The sequence below is a fragment of the Eschscholzia californica genome, unplaced genomic scaffold (genome assembly GCF_041429995.1).
Source record: "Eschscholzia californica isolate CP2 unplaced genomic scaffold, dmEscCali1.0.p SCAF_1, whole genome shotgun sequence".
NCBI lineage: Eukaryota > Viridiplantae > Streptophyta > Magnoliopsida > Ranunculales > Papaveraceae > Eschscholzia > Eschscholzia californica.
Genome location: NW_028238198.1, coordinates 24,716,767 through 24,734,632, shown reverse-complemented (window position 1 = coordinate 24,734,632; position 17,866 = coordinate 24,716,767). Strand labels below are relative to the sequence as shown.

At 37.8% G+C, this 17,866-nt stretch overlaps 3 protein-coding genes across 3 annotated transcripts; 2 read left to right on the top strand and 1 right to left on the bottom strand.

The window, feature by feature from the left end:
- The first annotated feature begins 943 nt into the window (after positions 1-943).
- LOC147565373 (protein LURP-one-related 10-like) lies at positions 944-2,049 on the top strand. The gene is made up of 2 exons (XM_086667647.1): positions 944-1,384; positions 1,469-2,049. The coding sequence occupies exons 1-2, from the start codon at positions 1,103-1,105 to the stop codon at positions 1,841-1,843; spliced, it is 657 nt and encodes a 218-aa protein (XP_086523773.1). The 5' UTR covers positions 944-1,102; the 3' UTR covers positions 1,844-2,049.
- A 5,426-nt stretch (positions 2,050-7,475) lies between these two features.
- On the top strand, positions 7,476-12,750 carry LOC147565372 (TOM1-like protein 7). The gene is made up of 9 exons (XM_086651853.1): positions 7,476-8,166; positions 8,726-8,804; positions 9,015-9,113; positions 9,249-9,362; positions 9,767-9,930; positions 10,061-10,142; positions 10,394-10,479; positions 10,674-10,925; positions 11,312-12,750. Exons 1-9 carry the CDS (start codon positions 8,054-8,056, stop codon positions 12,567-12,569), a joined length of 2,247 nt encoding a protein of 748 aa, XP_086507979.1. The 5' UTR covers positions 7,476-8,053; the 3' UTR covers positions 12,570-12,750.
- A 702-nt stretch (positions 12,751-13,452) lies between these two features.
- LOC147565371 (alanine--glyoxylate aminotransferase 2 homolog 2, mitochondrial-like) lies at positions 13,453-17,644 on the bottom strand. Its single transcript, XM_086651854.1, has 9 exons — positions 16,726-17,644; positions 16,182-16,412; positions 15,607-15,777; positions 14,920-15,063; positions 14,655-14,831; positions 14,297-14,522; positions 14,095-14,208; positions 13,915-14,001; positions 13,453-13,816 (listed from the first exon to the last, which is right to left on the bottom strand). Exons 1-9 carry the CDS (start codon positions 17,011-17,013, stop codon positions 13,773-13,775), a joined length of 1,482 nt encoding a protein of 493 aa, XP_086507980.1. The 5' UTR covers positions 17,014-17,644; the 3' UTR covers positions 13,453-13,772.
- Positions 17,645-17,866: the final 222 nt, after the last annotated feature.

Genomic DNA, 17,866 nt, shown 5'->3' with positions numbered 1-17,866 from the left:
AAGTCCAAGAGGCGCTACTGCCTCAAAACAAGAAAATAATAACGCTACACCCGGCCAACAACAGCTAACCCAAGGAAAAAAACTCTAAGAGCACCCCAAAACGAATAAAGGCTAAGACTAAGAGTCAAACTCCAGGCAGAGATGAGAAAGAAAAATAACAAGAAATAATCTAAGCAGAATCAGAAACAACAGATTAAACCATTAACAGTCCACAAAATTAAAAAACATAAAACAGTCCATCAACATCTAAAGGCACCTCCAGCTAACAAAAAGAACCACCAACCTAATTACGCCTGAGACAGAGCAGGCCAGCACCACCACTACTAACAAAACAACTGCACACAAAAGACCCCTGACCAGACGACTAGACCAACTGAACTACACCAAGACAGAACTAGAACAGAGCTACAAGAAAAGAAAGAACACTAAATAAAGACAGAAAAGAAGACGAGACTCTAAACGACCATGCTAGGCTGTTCATCGACCTCCTCATTTCTATCATCCGAGGCATCTCCAGGAGAGACTAAAAGAGAGTCTGCAAAGATGTGACGCCTCTTCTCTTCTTGACTGTCAATAGATTCTGGTGGAGAGAAATACCAATTAGGAAGGTTTGCCTGAGCTAAATCATATTCGATAATGGACTTGTACTTCCTGATACCACTGTTACTGCTTTCTCCAAACTCACCCGAGCCTCTTTCTCTGACTTTCTTAGTCATTGATCTATGATACTCCCCCTCCTCAACCTTAAGCTCCATAAGGTGGTCTGCTTCCTTCCTCTTACTAATCTTGTTATTATGAACCATAGAAGGCACTTTATCATTGCCTTGTTCACTGGAAGGGACAACAGATAAGGCCCAATTCTGAGCACTCGGGTTAATGGTTGGGGAGATGTCCATCTTAGAGCATTGGGCGTATTTTGTCAAGTAGCACTGTTGAACATAGTGTGCATGTCATGTCTTCATTAACGAATCCAGATGCAACCCTCTTAATGCCACACCTGTCACAGAACCTTTAGCCTCTGTCTCTCTAAAACCTCATTTTGATCTAATCTCTCCAATCGACCACTTCTTCTAAGTTTTATCGATACGTACCACCGGCGATCATGGATCAACAACAATATCCCCCGCGACCACCGCCGATGACTCACCCAGGCAATCCACCATTACCAAATCCAATAGTTGTTATATCTCCTCATTTTTCTGCACCTTACCCAATAGATCTAACTATCGTCAAGAAAGTCCTTACCTTAACAGAAGGTAACTTCGGCGTTCTTGATGTTAACGGAAACATCATCTTCAAAGTTAAAGGCACCTACTTTAGTCTCCGTGATCGTCGTATCCTTCTCGATGCCGCCGGCAATCCTCTCATCTCTCTCCAACAAAAGGTTAATTAATCTCTTCTTCCATCTCCCCTTTAAAGATCTCTATCTATTTTGTACGACCAAATTGGGGATTTTTTTTTTTTTCAGGTATTGACTGCACACAGAAGATGGCAAGTTTATAGGGGAGATAGCTCAGATGTGAAAGATTTGTTATTTAGTGTGAAGAAATCTTCATTGATTCAATTCAAAACAGAGTTACATGTCTTTTTAGCATCAAATAAGAAAGAAGATGAATGTGATTTTAAGATTAAGGGTAACTGGTTTGAGAGATCATGTGCTATTTATCTTGGAGATTCAAATAATATAATAGCTCAAATGCATAAGAAACATAGTGTTGAGAGTATAGTAATGGGTAAGGATACTTTCATGGTTACTGTTTATCCTCATGTAGATTATGCTTTTATTGTTGCTTTGATTCTCATTTTGAATGAGATTAATGAAGATAGAGATGGGGATGACTGAAATAAGCAAAGAGATCTTGAAAACCTAGGTTAAGTGACATATTCCATCTTCATTTTGTGTTTGTGTGGTCAATGTGTGTGTGTGTCTTGTTGAAGGTGGTTGTTTGTTGTTTCCCACAAAGCAAGAATATTAATCTAACTTGATCAACTTTCTTGTTTGGTAAATTGATGTACTTGTTATGGAGATAATCATATTATGTTTTATAATTGTCTATTTCGATTGACAATATGAATAAACCTCCTCCCTGTCAAGCTCAAATGTAGTTAGTTCAAATTCAAATGTCGATGAGTTGGACAATTAAAGATATGTCAAGAATGTCTTCTTGAGATATCTTTAATTAACTATCTCCATATCATGTTAGAGATCCAAATTTAATTTTGTATTGAAGAGAGCTTTAAGAAAAAAAAAATTAAAATTCTATGTGACACTCATAGTTTTTAACATCGAATGTTGCATTGGAGATGCTCGAAGTGCTCCATTGGTCACAAAGGAGGTGCGACGGGTTACATCCGCTACTCAACCAATTCGAATTTGTCTTTCTCACTTACCAAACTCGACTTTCATATTCGTAAGCTTCTCAAACTAATTCGGAGACTCTCAAATGTCTGGATTTGGATGTCTTGGACATTCGGAGAGGCTCTCAAATGTGTGGATCTGAATTCCACAGACAATTATAGGCTTCCAAATGGAAAAATCCTAAAAGTACCCCCTAATTGTACTCACGTGGAAAAATCCTAAGGGTCTGTTTGATACGCTTATAAAGTGTGTAAGAAAATCGTTTTCTGCCGTTTGATAGAGCATTGTGAGTAAGAAAGTGGATTTCTTATGGGCAAAAAAAGTGACAAAAGAGGCTGATTTATTTTCCCACCAAAAAGGTGGACAAACCCATTTCCCACCTTCACCCAGAAAACCCGCTCTCTAAGGGAAGAAGCCTCTCTCTCTCTCTAAAATCTCTCTCTAACCGTTTTTCTCAGATCTGTGATTTCCGTCCGGCGAAGGGTCTTCCCTTCGCCGGATCCCTCTTACCTTTAGTAGTTCGTAAGTTTTTCTTTATATAGTTTCTTGTAGATAGTCCGTGAGTAACTACATATTCGTCCTGCACTTTCTTTTGCATACTAGGTTAATGAAGTTTGTTTGATTGTTTCTTCTTTGCTTGCAAATGAATATTGGATCTCTCTTAATTGGGGTTACATAGACAGTAAAAACCTAGATTATAATCTCTGGAAGTTTTGATCAAAACCCCAACAAGATTCAATCTATCATGGATGAAGAGTTTTAGGACGAGTGGATGAAGCATCAACTGTTACAATCTTCTAGTAGTGAGAATCTTCTGCTTGGAGAAGAGATCTAGAGAAAGAGACCGAGAAATCGTATTCATTATTGGATTTTCAAACTTGTGAGTTTTCTCTTTGTCTGGGATATGAAATATAAAATCAAATTCTCAGAAACAGAACGAAATTGGGAGAAGTAGAAATCAAAAGTGGTGGTCAACCAAGACGTGGTGTGGTGGTAATGTGATTTCTATGGTGGTGTGATGGCGACGATTTTCCGGTGACGGAAGTGGTTTTCTGGCGGTAGCGGCGATTTTCCGGTGTCGGCGGCAGTTTTCCGGTGACGGCGACGGTTTTTCGGCAAGAAGGCGGTGGTTCTTGTATTTATTTTACTGTAATATTTTGTCGGCCTTTATGGTCTTTTCATTCACGATCTTTAGGATCTTTTGTCGGCCTTTAGGGTCTTTTGTTTTGAGTCAGTGTCTAGTCCCATTTCTTTCTCTTCATGAGGCACTTTGCATTTAAAGGTATGTAACTCTCATGAAGTTTTCAGAGGAGAGAAATAAATGATGTATCATCCATGTAAACAATGTGATTTTATCACTTATTAATGGAAATGGTTCCCTTGGCTTCAAAAAAAAAAGAAAAAAAAGAAAACCTGCTCTCTCTCCTCCTTCAACAAAACCATCTCGTCATCTTTAACAAAAGAAAAACTCTCTCACCTCTCTCTCTCTATCTTCTTCTCAACAGATTACAACTCTCTCTTGATCTCTTGAACTTTCTCTCTCTATAGCATCTCAATTATCTTTCTCAATCTTAGTAACTTAGTAACCATCAACAACCATAATCGAATGTATATCAAGAATGAGGCAAGTCACTGACCCGATTTTTGTTCTTGTACAATAATTGAGTCTGAATTGCTTTTTTTTGTTGTTATGAAATTAGGGTTTCTAGAAATGAGAAGATCTGAAATTGGGAATTTCTAAATATAGGGTTTCTATAATTTGGGGAATTTTGAAATCAGATTTGGAATGTCTAAAATTAAGGTTTTTATATTTGAAAATTTATGAAATTAAGGATTTTGGAGGATTATGAAGTTAGGGTTTATGGAAAGGAATTAGAATTTGGGATGTTCAGCCTTCTAAGAACAAAGAAAGATAATAATTCTTTGTTCATCCAAAGCAAAACTGACTTTCTCTACCAAACAAGATTACTACCATGTTTATCTACCAAGCAAGATTACTACCATGTTTATCAACCAAGCAAGATCCTTTCCTGGAAAATCGACTTTTTTTAATGAACCCTAAATTAATGAAACTCACTCTTAAAACCCTACTCTTTCTCTCTCTACCTACCTGTGTATTAATCTGGAGAAGAGGAACCCGAATTCTAAAGGCACTCCCCTGGTTTTCCCACACTCCTATCAAACATCAAAAAAATTCAATTCACATGTGAAAGCAAATGACTTTCTTACCCATTAAGAAAAGTTGGATTTTCTTACTCAGACATGTCCGCGTAACAAACGGATCCTAAAACTAAGTGTTAGAGTGTCCATATTTCAAGTTGTCTAAGTAATCAATATTGAATTTAGACCAATGAAAAGGGAGATTTGCTGTTTGGACCCCCTTTCATATAATCCACTTGCTGTTTGGACTCCCTTTTTTCAGAATTGCATTTTGGACTCTCTTTTGACAGCATCAAAAAAGAATATTCCGTTTTTGAAGTTACAGTTTAGATAATTCCTAAATTACCCTCATATAATCCATATTGCAATTAAGACTCCCTAATTTATTTAACCAGACAATTAGATGGCTGCCACGTGTACGGATATGACGGGTCGAATAATCAGACCATAGACCCGTCTGGCCCGACTTTACATTGGTTGGTCGTGAAATCCCACCTAAGTGTATTGCGGTTTCACGTGCCATCACCATTAAAGGTCCCATTTGAAGCTTTAGAGAGTGAGAGAGATCAGAGATACTGTGTGTGATCATGAGGGTCCCATCCGAAAATAGCTCATTATTAAGCACCAATTGCCTATTTAGGTGTCGTTTGGAAACCAAAAGTAGAAGTACTTTTGCTTGTAGTAGAAGTTCTTTTGCTTTAAAAAAGTAAAAAAGTTTCAAAAGTATATTTGGTAAAAATGTTACTTATAAGTAAAAAAGTTAGTTTGGTAACTCAATTTACTTTTGATAATTTTATTTTTCTTTTTCATAGAGATACTTGATTTTAATTGAATTTATTTATGATTTCCACGATTACTCTTGTATGCGAAGTAGTGGTGATATTAATGGTAGTGACGGTGCCATTAAGGTATGGTTATGGGGTGTGCTGGTGGTTGAGGTTTGATGGTGGTGGTGGTAGAGAGGTATGATGGTGGCAGCGGTGGTGGTGGAGGTATGATTGTGGCGATGGTAGTGGAAGTATGGCGGTGGTGGAAGTACAGTGGTGGTGATGGTGGAAATACAGTGGTGGTTGAGATACGGTAGTGGTGGTGGTGGATAAGGTATGTGAGTGATAGTGACAGAGTTATGGTGGAGGTGGTACGGTGATGGTGGTAAAGGTGGTAGATAAGATATGTAGGTGGCGGTGAAGGTACAGTGGTGGTGGTGGTGGTGGCGGCGGTGAAGGTACAACGGTGGTGGTGGTGGTAGTGAAGATAAGGTGGTGGTGGTGGTGAAGGTGACGGTGGTAGTGGTGAAGCTACGAAGTGGTTATTGTCGAGATGTGATAGTGTATGGTGGTGGTGGTACGAAGGTGGTGATTAAGGTGGTGGTGGTTAAGGTGTGGTGGTGGTAGTTGAGGTAGGGTGGTGGGGGATGTGCAATGCTTGTTGTGGTGGTGGTGAGGGTAGAATGGTATGGTAGAAGTTTAGTTGTGGTAGTAGAGCGGAGATAGACAAAAAAAAATTCGTCAAGTAAAATTCATGCATGTCTCAAAGAAAAGTTACTTTACGTTGAAGTCAAAAGCCAAAAATTTTAACTTAAAAAAAAAGTCAAATTTTAATTTAAATGAAGTCGGTTTCGTTTCAAACTAGCTTTTTGACTTTTCTACTTAAATAAGCAAAAAAATAACTTATTTTAGGGTTGCCAAACGACACGTTAGCCTGTGTGAAACCTCAAATTAGGTCAAATGACTTTATTTGCTCAAATCATCCATATCCGTAGTGTTATCATTTTAAATCCTAAATTAATTAGGTCACTTCTTCTGTACATGACTCTAATTTCTTACTCCTAAGAGCTGATGTTTATCACAGGAATTATACAAGACTCGTAACAAATTCGTCTCAATGAAATCCATACATATATCCAAGTAACTAATCGATTCATATAATATTTCTAGCATAAAAATCAGTAGATCAGTAAGTTCCTCGTCAATTAACTTCTTTCGTAAGTTAAAAAAATATATAACAGAATCAGAAGAGATTCCTGTTATGAATCTAAGAAGTTAGAGGGAGAATGATCTAGTCATCTCGAGAGAGAGAGGATTTTGGATCTTAAATAACAGAGAAAAAGCTAATCACATTGAAGGAAAGTGGTGACAAAATCATGGCCTCCAAGCTTGATAATATCGATGGTTTCCTTTTCCCACTCGTTTTTGTTAACAGCTACAGAGAGAGAGAATCGAAGAAGATGGAGGAGATGAAACTCGGTTTTGGACTCCCTCCCTCTTCCAATCGATTTTTAGAATTTAGATGGGAATCGGGTTCAATCACCTAGGGTTGGACTCGCGGGTCATATGTTTAGGGTTAGTTAACATTAGGGTTAAAAAATAGGATGGGTTAGGTTAGGTTAGGTTGAGGGTAAAATCGTATTTTTCGTTTGTTTAAGGTAAAATAGTATTTTTCATCTCAAGATTTTTGTTGTACTGTTATATTTAACTATTTTTTTTGAAAAATGAAGTCCAAAATAGAACTCTGGAAAAAGGGAGTCCAAACAGCAAGTGAATTATATGAAAGGGGGTCCAAACAGTAAATCTCTCCAATAAAAATCGAGTCTTCAAATATATCTTCAAAATAATTACATACTTCTTTTCAAATATCATCTTTCCCAAATATATGTAAGCAATATTTGCATTGGGTACGGGCATTTCCAATGCAAAACTCAAGCAAATCTTAGTTAGTCCTATTTGTCAAGTTCCGATTGACATTTTGGTGGCAAAAGTAAAAATCCTCAATTCTTATATGTTTCTAATACAAAACTCTGAACTTTGAGAATCTACAAGCATCAGTTGTGTGGGATCGGAAGGAGCAGCCACTCCTTGCTTTCATCAAACAATGTGTGAGAATAGTCCCACATGAGAGAATGAGTATCTAACAATCAAGAATATTAGGTGTAGGTAATCTCCGCTCATTGCCAATTGATTTTGAATTGGATGACCACAAACTTAGCCTTGTCGAAAGGAAGAGTCAAAACCTCTTCCATTCAGAAAGGAAGAGACAAAAACACTTCCGTTGACATGAACTTTGGAGATGCTCTTAACTACCTCTACATTATCTTAGAGATTCAAATTGAATCTTTTGCATCACGAAATTTTAAAATCTTACCTGACACTAATTTGTGAGATTGAGTTTTGTATTGGAGATGCTCTTGTGATTGTGAATTGGGTGTTCCATTAGACATGAGAGAGTAATGGAGTTTTTTTTTTTAAAATAATTTTGAAGTGGAGAAGCTCCAGGCCAGAAGCTCCCTTTAAACACGCCCTCCCCCTTTTGGGGGGTATTTTTCAATTTTATATTTTTTTCTGTTCTCTCTTTCTATCCTCATTCTTTCTCTCTCTTCTTACTTTCTTTCTTTCATAGAAGAATATTTTCATCACTGTAATCACTTTTTAGAATTTCTTCTATTCCCTCTCTCTCTCTCTTAATTCTTCAGAAACCAAAAAATCTCTTCTTCTTTTTATTCTGTCCTGTTCATAGAGATAGAGAGACAGAAAGAAGATGTCTTCTTCATCAGCTACGGTTGGAGTCGAGAAAGCAACAAGTGACCTTCTCATCGGTCCTGATTGGACTATGAACATAGACATCTGCGATTCCATCAATTCTCTTCGCTGGTACTTTAATCTCTTCCCTACCCATATCCCCCCTCTTTGTTCTTTTTACAATTCAAGTCTCTTGTTTTAGGGTTTCTCTATCTAAATCAAAAAATTGTGTTTTTTATTATTATTATTCTCAAAATTATCTCAATAAATTAAAGTTTGGGTTTAAGTAATATATGTTGATTATTATCATTAACACCTATATTAAGTTAAATAAATAATAAGATAAATTTATGGTCTTTAGGAAAATATGGTTGATTATAGGTTTCATTTATTTGTTTGTTTTGATCGAGAAAGTGGCAGGGAACAAGAAAAACTAGGCAGACTCTAGGTACAAATCTTATGTGGCTTGTTGTCAATCGTGCTAACGATGATTCAGATGCATTGACTCAATAATCACGACAAGCCACATAATTTTAAAATTAAAGATGTAGTTATTACAAGAGCTAGATTAGCTTTTCAGCTGATTTTGTTAGTTGCTAATTTTCGGTGAACTTGGTATGTTATTGAATATTGAATGTTTTGTTTGTTATGTCATGGTAGTTTGATAAGGTATTGATTCGAATTTGTTCAGGCAAGCGAAAGATGTAATTAAAGTTTTGAAGAAACGTTTACAACATAAGAACCCCAAAGTTCAACTTCTTGCTTTGACGGTATGCATTTTACAAGTTTTTTCATATTACGCTCATGAATGTGTCATATGGTAGGAGTAGTGTTCCTCGAAATGGTTGATTAAATTGCGCAAATTTATCGTTTAGTGATTTGACTAGTAAAGTCATTCTTAGGATGCTTGGGTGTATCACCACTTCATGAATTGGTATTGTTGTCACTGTGTTTTGAGGCTTCCAGTTTTTTTCCCGCAGCTCTTAGAGACGATGATAAAGAACTGTGGCGATAACGTGCATTTTCAAATTGCTGAAAAGAATATTCTCCAGGAGATGGTTAAAGTTGTTAGGAAGAACGTAAGTTTTGTATTTGATGGCTCACTTAATTGCTCGGACTCATAATACTATTCTCACTTTATTATAGATTTCATTATGTTCATTATTGGGATTTCCCCTTGAATGGGGTTTATAAAACAATCTTGTACTCAACAGGGAGATATGCATGTTAGGGATAAAATTTTAGTATTGATAGACTCTTGGCAAGAAGCATTTGGTGGAGCTAGAGGAAAATATCCACAGTACTACTGGGCCTATGAAGAACTAAGGGTAAGCATCTATTGAAACTTCGAGCTTTAGTTTCATTTAGTGCATGATTTACAGCTAAGTTAGGACGGTCCATTCTTTTCACTTTCCTCGCGTTATTATTGGCTTTATTGGATAATGAGGTCACATTCTCCGACTTTCTGCAGAAATTCCTGAGGATGCATTTGCACCGATACCCTCTTTTGTATTAACCACCTTCATAATCGATTTAAGTGTAAAAATTGGAATAGTTATGTGAAAGATGTGTATGGCTTTTAATTAGGAGCTGGGATTTTTAGGTCTAGAAGTTGTAACTGCTCTCTCTGATAATTATCCACCAGCTGTGTATCATGCATAAAAAAGTACTCAGTCGAATTATAAGTCCATATGAAACAATAATAAGACATTGAGGTTGGTTTAAATGGCAGCGATCTGGAGTGGGGTTCCCCCAGCGCTCACAAGATGCAGTCCCAATATTGACGCCGCCTGTTGCACATCCAACTCCGAGAAATTCTATGGCTGGCTATGGAATGCCAAGTGATGCTTCACGGAGGCTCGATGAAGCACTGACATCTGAAATGGAAAATTTGAGGTGATGCATTCGCCTGCCAACTTGTTTTGCCTTGTTGCTATCTATTATTAGTCATGCACAATTACTCAGTTTCCCGGTGTTCTTCTATTTGGGGTTTGGCCTAAATCTTGACCCTTCCTACTCTTTTCAGTTTCTCAAAATTGGAGTCGATGAGAAGTGTTCTAGATCTTTTAACTGACATGCTACAGGCTGTGAATCCTAACGATTCTAAGGTATGTCAATGCTTTTCTATTATTTTGATTGCTTATGCACTCTGATGTCTTAATTGTAGACAGTATGTGCAGCTTGGTATTCTCGCAGCTTCTCTCTAATGAGCTATTCCTTCATAATTCCAAATTTGTTTTGCTTTTTGTGCTTTTCCAAATGAATGAATTGCTTCAATTGATGTTACTTTATGCCATGTTTAATTGTAAAAGATTCATGCAGTGAGTTAATCTCTCATCTTCGTAATTCTCTGTCTTAGGCAGTTAAGGATGAAGTGATAGTCGATCTTGTCAGCCAATGTCGCTCTAATCAGAGAAAGCTTGTGCAGATGTTGGGTACAACTGGGTGAGTTTCTCCAGATGCTTCATTTCTCCCGCTCTTTGTCAAAAATATGAATAATTAGACTTTGCTAGTGCAAGTTGAATTAGAGTTTCCCCTTCCGTTGTTCAAATGTGATAGCTAGATGGGTTTTCGCACCACTATAGCCTGATAACATATTGGATTCAAGTTCATCTTTCACCCATCCAATTCTGTGGCAGGGACGAAGAGCTTCTTGGCCAAGGTCTTGCATTGAATGATAGCTTACAAATTTTGCTAGCAAAGCATGATGCTATAGAATCTGGTTCACCCCTGCCCACTGAAGCAATGGGAAATTCAAGTCCTGTACCAACTGAAGTAAGAGAAGCCAGTCCCAAGTCAGACGCTACTCCTGTTGCTTCTGCTTCTTTTACGAGTAGTCTGCTGGAAGAGGAAGAAGAAGAGGATGATGACTTTGCTCAGTTAGCCCGCAGGTAATTTAAACTCCCGAATTATGTTTACTTTTTTGTAAAGCAATATGAAGTACTCTCTTTTGGTGAATGTAGGCATCAATACACCGCCGATGGGTGAAATATGGTCTCTTTCCTGCCGAAAGAGATATACCTGACTTGACTTGATGACAATACCCCTCTTAACTCCATCTATTTGGATAATCTGAAACTGAGAACAAAAAATCGAAGTTATTATAGACTTCGGTATCATTCATTGGCAAGATTTGCAGCACACTTTTTCATTTCATGTACCAAGTTCCGGAATTGCAATATGAGTCTTGCGATTACTTTACATTTCATTCAACAGATAAGTTCTACCTCTTTCGTTTCCTTTTTCTTTTCTGATTCATCATGTGTTGGTGATTCAGGCGTACTAAGATTAGTACGGTACAGTCTGAAAGTGCGGCAACTGGACATGACGGGCAAGGTGCAGCTTCACCTTCAACTTCCGACTCAAATGCATTGGTTCTGACAGCCCAATCTACTTCAGAGTCGGCAGCTACCATATCAAAGACACAGGACATGATTGAACTATTAAGCATCACTTTATCTACTACAAGTTCTACCTCACCTCCTACACCTCCATCAACCTCTAGTCAAAACATGCACCAGGTTCCTGTTTCCCCATCCGCATATCATCCCCAGCTTTACTCTGAACATCAACAAGTATCTTACAACAGTTACACAGCGCCATGGGCTCAAGAGCAAGCTCAACTACAACCAGTGCCCCAGTCATGGGCTCAACAACCACTGCATTCACAACAATGGTCTCACCAACAAACTCAACAGCAAATTACACAATCACATGCATGGGCTCAAACAAGACAAGCTCAGCCACAACCATGGTCTGAATCACAAACTCAACCATGGAATCAACCTCAGCAAGCGCAATCACAACCTTGGGAACAACCACAATCACAGCCTTGGGCTCAATCAGATCAACCACAATCACAATTATGGGCTCAACAACTACCACCACAGCAAGCAGCATGGACTCAATCGCAACCACCAGTTCAAGCTTCACCACAATCTCAACCACCAGTTCAAGCTTCACCACAATCCCAACCACCGCAGCTTCCACCACAATCACAACCACCGCAGCCTCCACCACAATCGCAACGACAACAGCCTCCACCGCAATCACCTCAACCACAGCAGCATCCACCGCAATCACCTCAACCACAGCAGCATCCACCGCAATCACCTCAACCACAGCAGCCTCCACCGCCACAATCATGGCCTCATTCACAACATGAAGCTCCCCAGCAATCATCCAAGTACCCACTGCCACCATGGGCAACTGCTCCTGCTAGTTCCAATCAGGGACCCTTATCTGCTACAGAAACGCCTTATGATGTTTGGACATCTCGGGCTAATTCTTCTTCCTCTGGACCTCTACAGACACATAATTCGTTTCCCACGAGAAGAAATATTGGACAAGCAACTGGGTATGGAGAGGCACAGGTGAGTTCCCCTCGGCAGCAGACAAGTCTGCTTACAGGGCAAAAACCATTTGTTCCCTCGTACAGATTATTCGAGGACCTGAATGTTCTTGGGAATGCAGATGCAGGAAGCAACAACTCCCCTAAAATGTCAGGCCAAAGTATGTTAAGTGGAAGAAAATAAAATCCATGTCTTGATGTATAGTATTCTTGCAGTTATGCTCTTGGTGTCTGTCTCTATCACAAAATACTGAATTTTGATGTTTGTGAAGTTAGTTTATATTTTCTATCTCTTAATTTATGTATTTTCATTCTCTTGAATTTATTGGATCTTTCAATATACAAAATCATTTGGTATTGATACACATGGATAATTGCTTCTTGAATTTGGGTCATTAACTTTTAACTTGTTTCACCACTAAGATGAAAACCCTACTAAAATGTTAACTTTGGTTCCTGGAGGTTTTTTGCTTACGGCTTTACAATATAAAGATCCAGAACTGGAACTTATAATGAATGAGCTATTCAAATTTTGCAACAAATATTATCCCCCTATATGAGAAGTTGCTACTTAAATTTTATTAATGATCTATAATCACTCCAAGCAAAAAACCCTTCGCTTGTGAGAAAGGGAAAACCCTTCTATTGCAACCTTTGGCGAAGGTAGAAGGGTTCGGTTAAAAAATAGAAGGGGGAAGGGACGGGGAGGTGAAGATGGTGATGGATGGAGAAAAACGAAGATGCTCAAGTTGGAGAAGATGAAGATGGTGGTGGTTGATGGAGAAGGCATGGCGGATGATGGGGATTGGAGAAGGTGTGTTGGATGATGGAGAAGATGATCAATGGTGGAGGGGGCAGGTGGGTTGGTGATGGTGGTGGCTCAATTAGGCTACCCCATATTAACATGGACGTAAGAAATTTCTTTCGAACGGCAGCCTTGTTATACACAACGATTTGTCCAGGTATATATGAATTGCTTCTTAAATTTTGGTTATGTTTAAACTTTGCCACTATGCTAGTATAACTGTATAAGGTGGAGAGAACGTGTTTTTTTTTACCAAACAAAGTTTTGAACCATACCGAACAAAATATATTAAAATCTAATGAAGTTAGGGAGACAATGAGGGTGTCTTATCATCCATAGAGTCGCATAATGCTACCTTATTCGAGTTTTGAAACATAATAAAGCGATAAGAAAGAGAGAGAGACATCGAGATGGTGTCTCATCATCTCCATGGGACTGTAACTCAATGCTAGGCAATGCTACAGATCTTTATTCAAGTTAATGTGACATAAATAAACGACAATGGTAGACATCTGCACACAGCGATTTGTGGTCTACTAGATACGACTCATTGTCATAACTTCAGATCTACTATAGAGTTCTTCACATCTTGGACAACGCTAGATCCATCACATCCGCCAGGTAGTCTACAAAAACAATCAGACAACAATCCAAGTTAGCGAAAGAGACGTCGATTTAGATAATGAGACAAGTTCTTATTGTAAATTTTAGGTCAAAAACTCACCTGCATCTTCCTTTGTGAAGCAAAGGGGCGGTGTGATTCTGAACACGTTCCCATGAAATCCACCCTTTCCGACTAGTACTCCCATTTCTAATGAAGAAACCAAAGTTATAACTTACGCATAAATAGTACAAATAGATAGTAGAGAAAGAAGGAAAAGAGGGAGAAAAAGAGAGGTAAAACCTTTCATCTGATCCATGAGATGTAACGTTTCGGCTTTGGCTGGTGTTTTGAGGACACGATCGGTAACGAATTCAACCCCAAGCATCAAACCTCTTCCTCTCACATTCCCAATAACTGTAGTTTTACAAGTAAAATTGTTAGAAAATATGCATACATTTGGAGTTGTTATAGAGTAATTTTTTAGGGTTGATAAAAAACTAACGATCGTATTTCTTCTCCAACGAATGGAGGCGTTCTTTTAGATAAGAACCAACAACAGAGGCATTCTCCTGGAGCTTTTCTTTCTCGATTACTTTCAGAACGGCATGTCCTGCGGCAGTACAGACAGGGTTTCCACCGAACGTATTAAAGTAACTACGCTGTGTCAAGACTTGAGCTATCTCAGGAGTTGTCACCACAGCTCCGAGGGGAATCCCATTTCCAATACCCTGAACATATGTTGAAAACCTTAAAATCATCACAACAAGTGAACACGAATATTAACCGAGTAAAGTAATTTGATCATGTAGTTTAATTAGTATTTTGATCGGAACTCCAAATAAGAAGATGAGATGATTTACCTTTGCCATTGTCACTATATCAGGTACAACCCCATGTGCCTCGAATCCCCAGAAGTCACCTGTCCGAGCATACCCTGATTGAACTTCATCTGCTATACATAGTCCTCCAGCCTTTTTTACGCTACTGTATGCAGCAGGCAAGTAACCCGGTGCCAATTCTATAATTCCGCCCACTCCCTAGCGAAAGAAAGGGATATTAGTTGAAATAAAACGATGATTTCTCATACAAAAGAGTATAGGAGATGTATGATGTTGAAGAACGAACCTGTATGGCTTCAGAAATGAAGCCACCAACACGGCCACAAGTTCCATAATCAATTAGGTCTTGGACGTCTTTTGCATACTTTTCACCGTCCGAACCAAAAACTCCCCTATACGGATCCGGGTTCAGGGCATGGTGAACTCCACTCTGAGGGCAAGTTCAAAAAAGAGTGTAATTAGTGAACCTTTAACTGAAACAACACCCATATGATTAAAACATATGAAAACAAAGAAGAATCAAGCTTCCGAAAGAGTTTAACAGTTGTTGTTACAACTTCTTAGTTATATCGCATTAAAACCAAACCGTCTCTTATAAAAAAAAACCAGTCCATACCACTTGTAAATTGTGATTTTCAGTACAGAAGCTCTAACAAATATTAAAGCTACCCTGATCCAGGCCAGGCCCACGAAAACAAAACTGCTTTCAGCCTTTTATGATTGATCCTCAATAAGCAACAAAACAGGTGATCTCAAATAACACGTATTCATTATCGATATATGATCATATGGTTATTGGAAGTACACACCAGAAAGAACGAGAAGTATGAATTTTCTGATCACTTATCCCATGATCTAGCCAATTCAATTATAGTAAAGGAACTAGCATAGACCACTTCAACTCAGAAAAATAAGCTTACGAATTTTCTGACCAGAAGTACTACATAAACAATTGGAATAAAACTAAATATACCTGTACAACATTGAACTTCCATATACTCTGTGCAGTAGCTCCCATTGTCCCTGCCGCGTTTCCATGGTATGCGTTCCTAATTGATATAATATCTTGACAACCAGTATACAAACGAGTTATCATCATAGCAAGCTCGTTCGCTTCTGTTCCAGAATTTGTAAAGAACACAACCTACAAACAAGATCCAACCATAAAATCACAACATAGTACAAAATCCGAATACAAAATTTTTAAACTTGAAACTATGGGTGATCAAAAAGCAGCCAAACCGACCCAACCAAACGAAACCAATTGGTTTTTAGGCTAAACTGATCCAACCAAGCGGAACCGATTGGTTTTTGGGCCAAACCGAACTGAGTTGGTTGGCCCTTTGATTAGTTCGGCTCGGTTGAACAGATCAACCAAACTCAATCGAACCAAACCGAACTGAGTCAGTTGGGCCTTTTATTGGCTCGGTTCCGCAGACAATTTAGCCAAACCTCCATTGATTGGTTTGGATTCTGCTCGACCCAAAATGGTCGGCAACCCACCACTGCTCACCCCTACTTGAAACAACAATATAAGACTATTATTACCTTGAGATTTCCAGGTAACTTAGTCGTAAGTGATTCGGCGAAGTCAGCAATGACATTATTCAGATAAAGAACAGTTGAATGTTGCAATTTTTTGGTCTGATTAACAATTGCTTCAACAACATCAGGATGACAATGTCCACAACAAACAGTAGCAATTCCACCGAACGCATCAAGATATCTACGACCATTTTCATCAAACAAATATTGCATCTTTCCATCTACCACATTCAACTAATATCATATCACACAAAAACAAGATTAAAATTAATTACTTTCATTAACATAATACAAAAACAAGATTAAAATTAAGACAAATCTGAATTAAAAAAAAAATCAATTCAGATAAAATCGGATCATGAATCAGATGAATAAATCTGAGATTCTGAATATACTGAAAATCATCATAAGAACTATAAAATGAAACCAGAACGAAATGAAATTATAATTCAGATCTAGAAACATGGATCAGTAAACCGGAATCGTAATCGGAATCGGAATGAAGGATAAGAACGAGAGAATGACGGATAAGAAGGGATTAACTTACAGGTTTCTTGTAGAAGCAAAACAAGGAAGGACTGAGATAATCTTTACGTTTCTGCATGATCTCAGCAGCGGAAGGTCCTGTATAAGGAGGAGGAGAGTAATCGAATGAAGGCATTTTCGGAAGCAAAACTTCATGATCTTGATGATGATTATTAGAATCAACTGATAATGGTTCATGATGCGTTGTTTTCTCTGCTGCTGCTACCTGAGAGAAGAAACAGTAACCCTGATTTTTCAATTGATTTGAATCTCTTCTTGAGATTATCCTTTTCAATAAAACCCTATTCATCTTGAACAAGATTTGTAGGAGTAATTTTTAGAGAGAGAAAGAGAGAGAAAGAAGAGAAAATCGATTTCTATTCTTTCCTTCCTTTCTTCTTGGGAATGAACCTAACCAAGTTGTTCTTTGGCTGACAACGTTTATATAGAAAACAAAATTATAGAGGGAGAGTGTATTTTTAATGTGCATAAATAATCAATATCTTGAATTATTTTTTTTTTCTCCTCATATGGTATTATACTTCTCTCTAAGATCTTCAATTTCCAAAAATAATTAACTCAAATTACAAAAGTTATTAAAGTGGGACAAATACTAGTAAACTGGTCAAGCAATTACAAACCCACATCAAATATGGAGAAGGTATATCACGGTTCAGACAAAAGTATTAATAGGACGCCTTTTAGTTATAGAGTATGTCGTTTTCAAAGTCTTAATCTATCAAATATTTTTGTGTTGTTATCGTATCTAAACCCGTGTTACCGTGTACAATTTTTTCTTTTTTGAGAGAACCCATGTACTACTTAGCTACCAATTGATTAAGTAGATTGTAGAAAATTTTAATACTCCCATGTAAGATTAATAAAATGAAAAACAATTAAGACACTAATTGTTAATGACTCTGAATTTCATTGGTTTTAGTAGGGTAGTTTGGTCATCAAACCTCAGTAGGGTAGTTAAGATAGGATTAGTTTTTTTTTGTAAATGTTTTTCTATATTCAGAAAATGTTTGAAAATAAGGATTCTTAATATATTGGTCCATAACTTTGTCACAAAATTTGATATATTTTTCAATAAATTTTGATAAATATGGTAATGCCATCACAAATGAGAATCACGATCTTTTTAGGAAACAATCCCCCAC

Bases quoted from the DNA above. Each gene is read 5' to 3' on its own strand.
- LOC147565372 (XM_086651853.1), top strand. From the start codon at position 8,054: ATGTCTTCTTCATCAGCTACGGTTGGAGTCGAGAAAGCAACAAGTGAC. The intron at 8,167-8,725 runs GTACTTTAATCT...GAATTTGTTCAG, and splicing joins TCCATCAATTCTCTTCGCTG to GCAAGCGAAAGATGTAATTA. The intron at 9,931-10,060 runs GTGATGCATTCG...TACTCTTTTCAG, and splicing joins TCTGAAATGGAAAATTTGAG to TTTCTCAAAATTGGAGTCGA.
- LOC147565373 (XM_086667647.1), top strand. From the start codon at position 1,103: ATGGATCAACAACAATATCCCCCGCGACCACCGCCGATGACTCACCCA. The intron at 1,385-1,468 runs GTTAATTAATCT...TTTTTTTTTCAG, and splicing joins TCATCTCTCTCCAACAAAAG to GTATTGACTGCACACAGAAG.
- LOC147565371 (XM_086651854.1), bottom strand. From the start codon at position 17,013: ATGAATAGGGTTTTATTGAAAAGGATAATCTCAAGAAGAGATTCAAAT. The intron at 15,064-15,606 runs GTATATTTAGTT...ACTTGCCCTCAG, and splicing joins GGAAGTTCAATGTTGTACAG to AGTGGAGTTCACCATGCCCT. The intron at 14,002-14,094 runs GTTTTACCTCTC...TTTCTTCATTAG, and splicing joins TCTCATGGATCAGATGAAAG to AAATGGGAGTACTAGTCGGA.